This window comes from Numida meleagris, chromosome 4, assembly GCF_002078875.1.
Source record: "Numida meleagris isolate 19003 breed g44 Domestic line chromosome 4, NumMel1.0, whole genome shotgun sequence".
NCBI lineage: Eukaryota > Metazoa > Chordata > Aves > Galliformes > Numididae > Numida > Numida meleagris.
This window is the reverse complement of record NC_034412.1, coordinates 6,802,803-6,814,903: the sequence shown is the minus strand read 5'-3', so window position 1 is coordinate 6,814,903 and position 12,101 is coordinate 6,802,803. Positions and strand designations below refer to the sequence as shown.

The window sequence follows — 12,101 nt, the reverse complement described above, 5'->3', positions numbered from 1 at the left end:
GAAACAAACAATTTGAAACAATTACATCTTCTGTCCAAAGAAGAAGAATTATTAATTGCTAAAGTAACTGTTTTGTGTACAAGAACAAAACAGAAATTTCAGGGCTAGGATAACACAGGTATGAGTTAGTCAGTTCTTTTTAGTTAAAAAGGCATGAGTATACACAGATAGACATAGGTGTTTGACCATGCATTGCACAACATAAGAACATAAAGGAATGTATTGCAAGTTTCATTCCAGCAACACACATTCCAACACTTGCAGATACAGCGCAGTGTGTCTGAAATGAGCAAAATTAATTTTTTTCAGCAACGTGGCTTATTGCAAATAAATATTATAAGTACAGTCATCAGAAAGATCATCATGTAAATTAATGCAATTAGGATCAGGGTCAGGCAAATGGCTAATATGTGCAACCTCTAACAAATACAAGGGAAGAGACTAGCAGTCAGAGCTCTCTTCAGCAAGACTAAGCCTCTTCGTTGTTTTCTAAGTCTTCACTGAATACTGCTTGTTTTTGTACTGTGCCTTTTAAGCAAAAAGCATGAATAAAATGTTTTTAAAAAGAAATAGGGGGAAAATGGTTATGTACTTCCAATGGGATTGACAGATATTAAGGTGCAGATTAGAATGCTACTGATTGTAAATTGGATTTATCCCTCCAGTTAAAGGCATAGCAGACCTGGCTCTCCATTGAGAGTGGAGTGCAAGTGCCACACTCACAATACAGGAGTAGGAACAATTAGGGTAAAAGTCTTAACAAAAGTGCCATCTATTCCCCTATTTGCCCAGCTCTTTTGTTGTCTTTTCTTGGCTTACTTTTGCCTTTAACACATCCTGAGGAGTAAGAAAACTCTAAGAAAGACAAGTTACTCTGCTTCCAATGAGGAATGATCTCTCTACAATGTAAGAGAATTCTTGCAAGGGCACAACTAGTTTTGCCCAAGAAAAAGGACATTTTGGTCTCCAGGCAGTTAAGGAAATAACTCAGAAATTTGGCAGAGAGTATATCATCCCATTCTGATTCTCTTATTTTTTAGGTGCGATCAACTAAGGAGCAGCGTTGGGGAGCACCTCTTCTCTCAAGAAATCACTCACTGGAAGAGGAATTTGAAAGAGCGAAGGCAGCTGTGGAGGTATTACTTCATTTATTCTTTTCATTTTCAGCTAATGTTCTACAGATTTCATATTCATTTTGCACCACAAGTAGAAGAGAAAGTTTGTACTATACTTTTGAAAGCAGAGAAAAGATACATTTTCTGGAGTTACCCATTTAAGATATCAGTTTCTCTCTTAGCAAAATGTAAAAAATTAGTTATAAACGCAGATGAGTGAGAATGAACTTTTCAGAACTGATTTCGTTTCACTAGAGCAAGTGGGTCAAGAAAATTCCCCATAAATGTAAGCACTTCCAATCTGAAGGTTTAAGAGTGAAAAATATTTTTTTCCCCAGCAACTGAATGTGTGCAGTCACTCAGACGCAAACCAACTCTTCACACTGAAATTCCAATTCAGCATCACTGATAAAGAGAATGATTGCTTCCTGTAATGGGAGAGTAACTGCACACACAGAAGTAACCAATGCATTGTTATCATTAGTGACAGAATGTAAGTACTGAGCATTCCCTTTTCCTGATAAATAAATTTAGTTTGAAAAGGTGCAGGTATTCAGAAAGATCGTACCATAAGTTCTCAATGCACATAAAAAATTGTCTCCATTTACAAAGTTCAAAGGGACACAGTAAGTTAGCTGCTTTATAAACTATACATTTAAGGTATACGCTGAACGTTGACCATCATACACATTTGTTCCTGGCAGGAAAGGAGACACTTGCTTTCAGATTACCACTGCTTAAAATTTTCCAGTTTTTTCTAATTACGCTGCAGTGTGATCTTTAAGATGGGACATGTGCTGTAATCTGTGATTGAGACACAGGGAATGGGTGATTAACACCTCTGCATTGCAGTCAGTTGTTAAGCAAACGGTGTCAGTACTCTTCGAATTGCCAGAAACCATGTGTAATGCTGGACTCCAGACACTGTGCAGAAAAAAAAAGAAGTGTTTTGAGGCTAATAAAAGATTATAAAACATTACTGAATACTTTATAGAGTAAAATAAGGAGGAGAACGTATTGTATAAAAAACTTGCACATTAAAAGGTTATTCTAAGGCACCAAAAATTATTAAAATGCTTTAACGTTGTCTAGAAAGCAGCTATTTAAAATAACCTAATTAAATGTTTCTCAAACTATGTAATTGGCAGTCTAAGCAATTCTTTATGCTTAAAAAAGAAACTTGGACCAGGTAGTTAAAATAAAAAGGAGAAGATTCTTCAAGACCTTATAGTTATTTTCATTTGCATATGAAAAGAGTTGAATTTTCATAGTAGCAAAAATGAAGCGGTAAGAAATCTAAGGTGATTGAACTAAATTGCAGACCATCTCAGAAAGATTAGTGCTTACTCAAGAAGAGAATGGACATGCTGTTCAGAAATTCCTCTTTTAGGCTTTGGATTTTTCTGTAATACTCTTCAACTGGGAAAGCTCCAAGTGGTAAGACTAGCCAGAAAATGGATCCAGAAAAGGAAATAAATCTCAGGTTCCTTGTGGTTTGCTTCAAAAAGAATTAATTAACAATTCAGTAAATGAAGACACCAAACTTTATCCTCCACCCAATTTTCACTTTAGAGCTTTGGGAATGGCTTTAAGATGTCAAATTTTGAGACTAATGAAAATCTGTAAGGCAATTCCTTCTTAAGTACATTTAAAGATATCTATGTCAGTGGGGATTCTTTAAAGAATAAAGATGTAAGTAAATTAGTTTTTTTTTTTACTAGAGAGGGTCTAAATTCCCTTGAGCTGATCAGGTCCATTTAGACTCGGCTACCTTTCCTGTCATTCTGGAAACTGGATTTGAATTCTGCCACGTTCCTTTGCTACACACTTGAGGGAAGCAGAAGTAGCCTAATGTTATTATTTCTAAGTGCCATACCAAGTACGATTGAAAATAATCTTTCTAGTAATTAGCTGTGTATTACCAACAATCAGTATTTTTGAATTTAAAAAAAAAAAGCCAGTATGGGAATTCGGATCCTCTCTATATTTATTTATATAATAATTGTATTTATTTAAATATTATATTTATATATGTATTACATTTATTCTGCACCATCCTATTAGAAATGAGTTGGAATTAAAATACATGAAACCAAGGAAGTGAAAAAACTTCCAACAGAGAAATGTTTCAGATGTGGAAAAAAACAATTTTGATATTTTGTTATGCCACATTTCTCCAGTGTAGAGATGAAACTGCAGATGACACAGCTTTGTGAGGTTATGCAAAGGAAATGTTAAATCTGTTCTTCTCAGTAGCATTTTATTTACAACCCAATGTAACACGAGACCTTGCTGCATAATATACTGTTATGAAGCATCAGGACATATTACAGTTTAACTATGTGACAACAGTAATTAGCAATAATTAGTACGTGCACAAATTTAACACAGTGTGTCATTCACATTGAAGAGTATATCAATGCAATAATTCAAAGGAAGAACAATCACAAAACCTTTGTTTTTTATGCATTGGTCAAGAAGGAACATTGCAAATTGAGTTTTGGCAGTATGGGAAAGGAGAAGTTCTAACAAAAAAAGATGAAAACATGGAAGTTCATGAAGTAGCCATTAGTATTCCTCCCCGCCACTGTATCATAGGAAGTACAGCCTGGGAATATTTTGCCTCTCATTTGTTTAACTGCTTCAGCATATTTTTAAATACCAAGAGTAAAAATAGCCTCTTTGACAAAATGCAAAATATTCTGCATGGAAGGAAAAAGATGACAGCTAGGAAAAATGTTTCATGCCATTTCACTCAAATGCTACTGTCTATCTGAGAACGTGTTAAAAATGTTCAACTGCTCTCAAAACTTTTGGTGCGATCAAAGTAATTTGCCAACATTAAGGTAGGAAAAACACTGAAATGAAAAAAGGGCACTAGCCACATAGCAAATGGAGTTAAAATTAGATCTAGGAGTCTTGAGCCATATCCAGATTTTCAGAAGCACTCAATATTAATTTAACCCACCTGCCACTGAAGTCAATGGAAAACTGCTACTCATAACAGCTGAAATAGACTTAGGTCTTTAATAAGGACTGTGTAATGTTTATGGCCCTCTTCCTCAGGGACACTGAACTGCTCTGATATTGAAATTGTTGTTTGCCATGGCAATATTATGGCATTTTATCAGGTGCCAAGATTGAGTATGTTCCAGTTGCTCCACGCCTCTTTGCCTTACGTGCTTCAGAAACCCAAGTGCTGGATGTCCTTAGGAAGCTGCAGCTGGTGCAGGAGCCCTAAAACGGAATGGTGCTCACAGGCCTGCTATGCACAAAGGAAGTGCCCATTATGCCCAACCATGCAAATCCCTAGTTATAGCTGCAATATACCAGGTGGGTCCTGACCCATGTCCAAGTGGAACAGGATGAGATAAGTGACCTGATAGCATAACTCTTCTCTTTTGATTCATTATAGATAAACATTGAGCACAGACACTTGAATGCATAGTAATTCAGGAGCAACTGGAACATGCTCAATCCTTGGCACCTGATAAAATGCCATAACATTGCCATGGCAAACAACAATTTCAATATCGAAACAGTTCAATGTCCCTGAGGAAGAGGGCCATAAATATTACACACTCCTTATTAAAAACCTACGTCTATTTCAGCTGTTATGAGTAGCAGTTTTCCATTGGCTTTTTAAGTGCAGTACACACACAGTAAACTTCTGGGTGAGCTATAAATATGTAATTGAGCAACAGAAATTGAATTTAAGACCTAAAAACAGTTACATTCTTGCTTAAAACACTTAAAAGTGGTTTTATATATGCCGAAGAAATATGATTTATGTTTCCAAGTCAGTGGGTTGTAAAAGTGATATTTGCGGGAAAAATACAATAAAAAAGAACATTATAAACTTCATATATACATACATATCATTAGTTCTATAACTTAATCTGTTTTTGAAGGCATTAATAATTACTGTTCAGTAGTTACATTAATATTAATCTGCAGGAAAGGGAAATTTCCACTGCCTTACCTCATCCTGAATCTCAAAATTACCTCTGGTAAAAACACGGTCAAGTAATTTTCTTCTTCAATGCAGTGCAGATTTGTACTGAATGCAAAATAGTTCACAGAGACATTTGTTGAACAGGATAGCTTAAGTGATTCAAGTGCCTCTGCTCATAGTTGATAAAAGAGGGAGCAATCTGAATCATTATCCCAGCCTTTTCAGTTCCTAAATGGACATTTCAGCGCAATCTCACAACTATTTAAATCACTATATTTCCTTCGAATATGGAATGAAAGCAAATTTTGAAACCTCAGAAGCTGTTGTGTAACAGAGTTCTCATCTTCTGTTTGCTTCTATTAAAAAGAATGTAATTTTCTCTTTGGGCATGAATGATTCACACTCGTTTCCTAGTCCGCAGAGTAACATAACAGGTATCTTCACAGATCTGCTAATTGCATAATTCATACAAGTCTGAGCCTCATGAAAGGAAGTGCTGGATATTCGAGGCAGGTGATACAGCAAGAGCCAAAAGGAAATGCCTGTTAGATTTGTAGAGAGGGAACGTACATTGCCGTTGTAAACAGCATTGTGATTTATAGCAATTGGACCTATTGATAGTGACTATGGGTCCTACCCTTCGTATCCAGTCTCAAATATTCTGACTCCTGACTCATTCTAGATCTGTTAACAGTCTGTGTTTTCCTTTTTCTAAGTGCCTAAGGAGTAGGGTTGTGGCAAGTCATGCATTCACAGATTAAGATTTTGCAAATCATGCCTGGCACAGTAACAAAGAGCGATCAATCTTTCAATAGAGATTCAGACAAAACTATCTGGACAAGTTTCTAACACCTCTAAATAAATTTGTACATTGCCCTCAAATAGTTCTGTCTATACCTCAACAGAATTATTAAGTCTCTCTGACATAAATAAACTGAGAAACTGCACTCTCGGTAGTGTCACTTCACTGAAGTCCTGGCCATGCCCTGAAGGAACCGGGAAACTTTGCAAAGGCCCGCAGTGCTGAGCGCGTATTCTGCTATGGCACTGCTTTTCGGGGCTTGTGACTAAGGTGTGGAGGCTGAAAAACTAGCTGTTAGGAAGAAATTCTCTGCTGTGAGGGTGGTGAGACACTGGAACAGGTTGCCCAGTGAGGCTGAGGATGCCCCCAACCTGGAAGCATTCAAGGCCAGGCTGAGCAACCTGTTTTAGAAGGAGGTGTCCCTGCCTATAGCTGGGGGGGTTGGAACTAGATGACTTTAAAGGTCCCTTCAAAACCGAACCATTCTATGATGCGATGAATATCAGGATTTCCCCACTATGTCAGAAGACCCCGTTTGTATTAAATATCTTGTGCAAACACTCTAAGCTTTGTCATTACTCTTTTACATAGTAAAAATGACGATGAATCCATCAGAGTAGGACGCTTGTTTTTGTTGTGTTTTTTTTTTTTAAAGAAACTTTTATCTATTGTTATTCTTCAGCATGTATGCTTAGGGTTTGTTTTTCTTTTTGGATGGGGACTAGCAGCATTCATTTCCTTCAAATTTTAAGTAACAATTTACTGTTTGCATCAACAAGCTGTAGCGTAAACTGCTGCAAATCCTGCTTCGAACAGAACATATGCTGCCTCTGAGATAAAGAGTTTTCTGTTAAGAAATACATTTCAATATAGGAGATGAAATTTAATTATATGGAATTCCATATTTGTACTGCAGTATTTCAGTCAGCATGATTATTAATAGAATGAATACTGCTCAGCAAAATTGCCACTTGTTAAAAAAAATAAGCATAATAAAAGCTTTCAATTTTATTTTAGGATTTTGTTATTCATTTTTTCTGTTTTTCTTCTAGTCAGACACAGAGTTTTGGGATAAAATGCAGGCAGAATGGGAAGAAATGGCTCGCAGGAACTGGATTTCAGAGAACCAGGAAGCACCAGGGCAAGTCACCATCTCTACCATAGAGAAGGTAACAACACAAAGTTATTTTCAAACAGCGCATCCTTCCCATGAAATTTTTAGATGAGCTTCAGCTGTTCATGGGAGCCCAAGAAAACTCTTCTGGGATATGGAAGCTAATTTTATCCAAAGTAACTCATCCTCTTTAAATTGGCTCTGAGCAGGGTAAGATTTGAGAGAGTACCGTAGTGAGAATACATTTAGACATGCACAGTGTGTGAATTCAGCCAAATGGACCGCAAAGCAAACTGCTGGATTCTGGATACTTTCAAAGATAGGAGCTTAAGGAAGAGCACCAAATACTAAGAAATCCAGGCAGGCACACTCAAACACTCTTCTTCATTCCCTTCCTTGTGCGTTTTAATGTGACATATATTATGTAGCTGCATACTATATATATATATTATGTAGCATACACTCTATACACTGCAGTAGCACAAAGAGAAAAAAGCAAAATCTAAAAAAAAAACAACAACAAACCACCAAAAAACACCTAAATTCAACTCAGGCACCTGAAACATTATTCTTTATCTTGAACATTAATTGAAGATTCCAGGATATTAACGAACAGAGGTGAGGTTACAGGCACTGCAGGGAGTCAGCCTTTTGGTATGTGTTTTTTATGCTCTTTACCATAAATTGGATGTGGTGGGCTCATGTTAGGTTCAATTCTGCTGCTACTGCAACATGAACTGTTGCTGTTATCTTTGACATCCAACATGAGAATCGTTAAGTATAACTTCAGAGATCAAGTAAATATACAGAAAGCACAAATATAAATGTCCCAGTGATGTTTGTTTTAACAATTTTCGTAATTTAAATTTCACAGGGTAGCTCATTCTTTTTTTTTCATAGAAAAAATGTTTACACCCTGTTGGAATATACTGAATCATTTAATTTTGTAGTTGTTATCCCTTACTACAGTGCTCAGCTTGGGTCTCCTCATTCTCTTCTCCAGGGATATTATTTCCATACAGAAAATCCTTTCAAAGACTGGCCAGGTGCTTTTGAGGAAGGACTGAAAAAAATGAAAGAAGGTGACCTGCCCGTTACAATCCTGTACCTGGAGGCTGCTATACTACAAGAGCCCAATGATGCAGAGGTATTCACTCTTGTGCCTTCTGTTGACAAAGGAAAGGGCACTCCCTTTAGCATACAAAGATGGAATGGTTTCATGACCTAAAGCTTTGCTAGTCATGACTGACTGAAACAGCCTGAACAGTTACGGTGGTTCTGGAAGAACATTTGCCTTGAAATAGATAAAGGTGAACTCTTCATACAATGAGAACCTATTTTTGAAATTATAGAATTTCCAAGTTGTCATTTAAAAGCACTGAAGAGAGACAATATCTGAAACTTTGCATTTCTTTTCCTGATGTTTTCAACCTATTAAACGCTGCCATTAAAAAGAAAAAAAATTGATTTAACAGGAATTCTGACAGATTTTTTTAAATTATATCATTTTCCACAATATTAATAAAACCTGAAAAATATTTACAATGTAAGTATATAGATCTCTTTGAATCTACTGCTACAGTAAAATAAGCAGCAGTGTTTTGAAAAGCAGAGATAATTCCTAGACCCTCTAGAATCCCTTAGACATACCTAACTTAATTGTTGTTGTTCAGTGTTCTCTGTAATAGTCTAGCAACATTTAAAATGTACAGTAACTCACATATGAGAAACCAGCATGTGTTTATGCACTGACAAAATACCTTTGCATTGATTGATTACAAATATTATCATGCTCAAAGGTATTCAGAACTGCATTGATTTGTACCATTAGTCTGTTCACCGTAGAAAAATCCGTAATTAGTGCTGAACAGATCTATCTTTATTCTTCTCTCTGCTGGAAAATGATATTTGTTGTAACTCTGTTTGTGCTTGGGCATATACAACAAAATAAGATGATGATTATTTTTGCAGGCCTGGCAGTTCCTGGGCATAACACAGGCAGAGAATGAAAACGAGCAAGCAGCCATTGTCGCCCTCCAAAGGTAGATAAAGATAATTGCTAAATAAGGGGCCTAATGAGTATTAGGTAACGGAGACCTAGGTATATTTAACCTCAAACTTGTAACTTGAAACATTTATTTAACTAAGTAAAGCACTGACACAGGTGTAGAAATCTTCCCAGTGACTACAGAGGGTTCATTAGACTTTCTATTTTATAAGTACAGTATTTAATCTAATAATGTAATTAGTTGCACTGAAGAAAAGTTACATGGCGTGATAAACACCAGTTAGGCATAATGCAATATAGTGCCTTTTTAATATTCTAGCCACTTGGCATATTTTCTGTTGTCTGTCTTTTAATGAAGAGGTTTTTTAATTAGAATGAACACCCTTTCCAGCTGCTGAATACTAATGTGAGACTATCTATGGTTGATAGAAAGATCATCTTACGCTTGTATGTAAGAAGCCAGTTCCAAAATATCAGGATTATTACGACTTTCTCTTGCAGGCTTTCATGTTTCCACTTGAAAAAAGTATCCTCTCAGAATTAAATTGCATTAGCAGCATTAACCATTGAGATATCATCTAGGCGTACTTTATCTCATTTATACATAACTTTCTATTTCACCTCAACAGAAAACCGAAGGGTTGCCTGATGTAGGACATGCCTATTCCCCCAGTGTTAAAATAAGAACAGTGACATTCAAAAAACAGACCAGATTTTGTTTTCAGTTGATCACATTCAGCTGTAGAAAAACTACTCCAGTTGACCGGCTCTAGCGTTATCAAAGAATCACTGAGAATTTAGTATTCATGAGATGATTCATAAGAAAGTGATTTTTGTCTTCAAAACACTTTTTTGCAGAGCTGAAAATCATATTAAACTGTTTTCTGGAATTTACAATAAGCTTTTTGTTTAGTAGACAGAAAATATAAAATGAATCTACCCACTCAACTTATTCATAACCGAAAGGATGAGAACATCACCTATGTGCATGTTTGTGTACAAATGCATAACGTGCTTATCACGTAACAGTAAGACAAAGTCCCTTCTTTGAAAATATTGTTGGATAGATCTTACTTAAGTGACTTATTTATATATAAAGAAAAAAATCTCAACATATTTTTATTTTCTGCCTAGGTGCTTGGAACTGCAGCCAAATAACCTAAAAGCTCTGATGGCACTAGCTGTAAGTTATACTAACACAGGCCATCAACAGGAAGCCTACCAAGCTCTAAGAAACTGGATAAAGCAAAATCCAAAATACAAGTACATAGCGAAAAGCAAAAAAGGGTCCCCAGCACTTAACAGGAGAATGTCTAAGACATCAGATGAAAGGTAAATGCAGTTAAATCCTGATGGCTGAAATGTAATGACCACTGCAAATGATGGTTCATGCTGTGCCCTTAATGCGTAGAAGTCCAGCCCATTCCCTGTGATGGAAACTCAGAAAATAAATGCTTGTAGAGGCATGGGTAGGAAGCAAACAGTACATTCTGTTTAGGGACTGAGGACTATGTCATTCCATCTGTGGAAGTTAACATAAATTGCAATCAAAATACATGCTTTGCTTTAAGTCCCATAACTTTCTGCTAATCCTATATACCCTGCCTGCAGGCTCTTTATTCCCACATCCTCATTCTACTGCTTCCAAATTCATACCAGGCTGGTATCACTCTACATGTGTGTGTTCTTCCCACTGTTCATCAAATTTCCTATATCCCAACCAAGCGACTAAAATCCAGGATTGTCAGACATTTTTCCATGGGACATGGCTTCAGTTCACTGAATATATTTGGGAGGTAACATCTGCTTGTTCAAAACTCACTCTGGTTTTAAACAAAGAGACCATATAGTCATGTCATCTGTCTTTAGCCCTACAGCATACTGTAATGGGAGCTGGCAACCATTTTAAATTACAAAAGAAATCATGAGTTGGCAGCCCTTCATCATGTTTTCATGAGGCCAATAAATTAATCTCTCTGAAGTTTGAGATTCATAATAAATTCATTAAAGGCATAAACACCATTTATAGAACCAAAACACAAGGGCTATCTCACCGCATATCGTTTTGAAGACAGGCAGTATGTTTTTCCCTTATCGCTAACAAGCCTCAGGTTGACGAGATAAGCTAAAATATAATATGCAAGTTCAGCTTAATTGCTAAGAGTGTTACTCCACTTTGGACTCATCACCCAGAGTTGCCAGTGCGGTTTTAGGAAGCCTAAAGCAGGTACAGGAGATGTAAATTCTGGCATCTCTCTTTAGGGGTCTTGGCTAGTCATTTATGCCTCTAAAAATGAGTACTCTTTTTAGGACTGAGAAACCCATCTCATTTCATTAGCTTTAGTAAGCCTTCACGTTTTCTTACTTGGATTCATAGCTTCACTTTGACTTCATTACATAGGTAAACTTTTGTATTCCAGAAAAGAGTTTGCAGCAGGACCTGGAAATATCTCTCTGCTATGATTGAACTGAAGCAGCTTATTTTCAAGTTTGAGTATATTGCTTCTGAAACACTGAGTGCAAGAATTATAATTTCTAGCTGTGCAAAGAACTATAAGATTCAATTTCATATTATTTTTCACCCTTGTCTAGCTCATTACTTGAAGAAGTAAAGGATTTATACCTGGAGGCTGCTCACCAGAATGGTGATATGATAGACCCTGACTTGCAGACAGGACTTGGAGTTCTTTTCCACCTGAATGGAGAATTTAACAGAGCAATAGATGCATTTAGTGCTGCTTTAACTGTTCGGCCAGAGGTACATTTTATGCTTTTCCATTTTTAAGAATTTAGTTTAATGGGCAGTTTTCTTCCTCCATTCTTGATCAGACATTAATGAGATGCTGCTTCGGCCATTAAAATTTTAACACTTGAAAGAGAAGTGTTAATTACCAGACAGTCCCACTTAGAAGCAGATTTATATATGTCCAATTTTTAGCTGCATAATGATTAACTGCACTGGTAATTTAAAGTTGCCTATAATCATAGTCAGAACCTTCCATTCTGTATCAACAAAGAAAGGATATGATATTGTTATTTTCCGCAGTCCTCCTTGTTTTGCAATTGAAAATGAACTATTATGCCCCCTATTGACACCTACAGTAGAG

At 36.4% G+C, this 12,101-nt stretch overlaps 1 protein-coding gene across 3 annotated transcripts in view; it reads left to right on the top strand.

The window, feature by feature from the left end:
- The window catches only part of PEX5L (peroxisomal biogenesis factor 5 like), a 94,947-nt gene that overhangs the window by 79,841 nt on the left and 3,005 nt on the right, over positions 1–12,101 (top strand). For all 3 annotated transcript variants that reach the window (XM_021396228.1, XM_021396229.1, XM_021396227.1), the window contains 6 exons: positions 1,041–1,136; positions 6,925–7,041; positions 7,990–8,133; positions 8,958–9,028; positions 10,129–10,326; positions 11,587–11,752. In XM_021396228.1, coding sequence (XP_021251903.1) covers positions 1,041–1,136; positions 6,925–7,041; positions 7,990–8,133; positions 8,958–9,028; positions 10,129–10,326; positions 11,587–11,752 — 792 coding nt within the window. The remainder of the gene's footprint in view (positions 1–1,040; positions 1,137–6,924; positions 7,042–7,989; positions 8,134–8,957; positions 9,029–10,128; positions 10,327–11,586; positions 11,753–12,101) is intronic.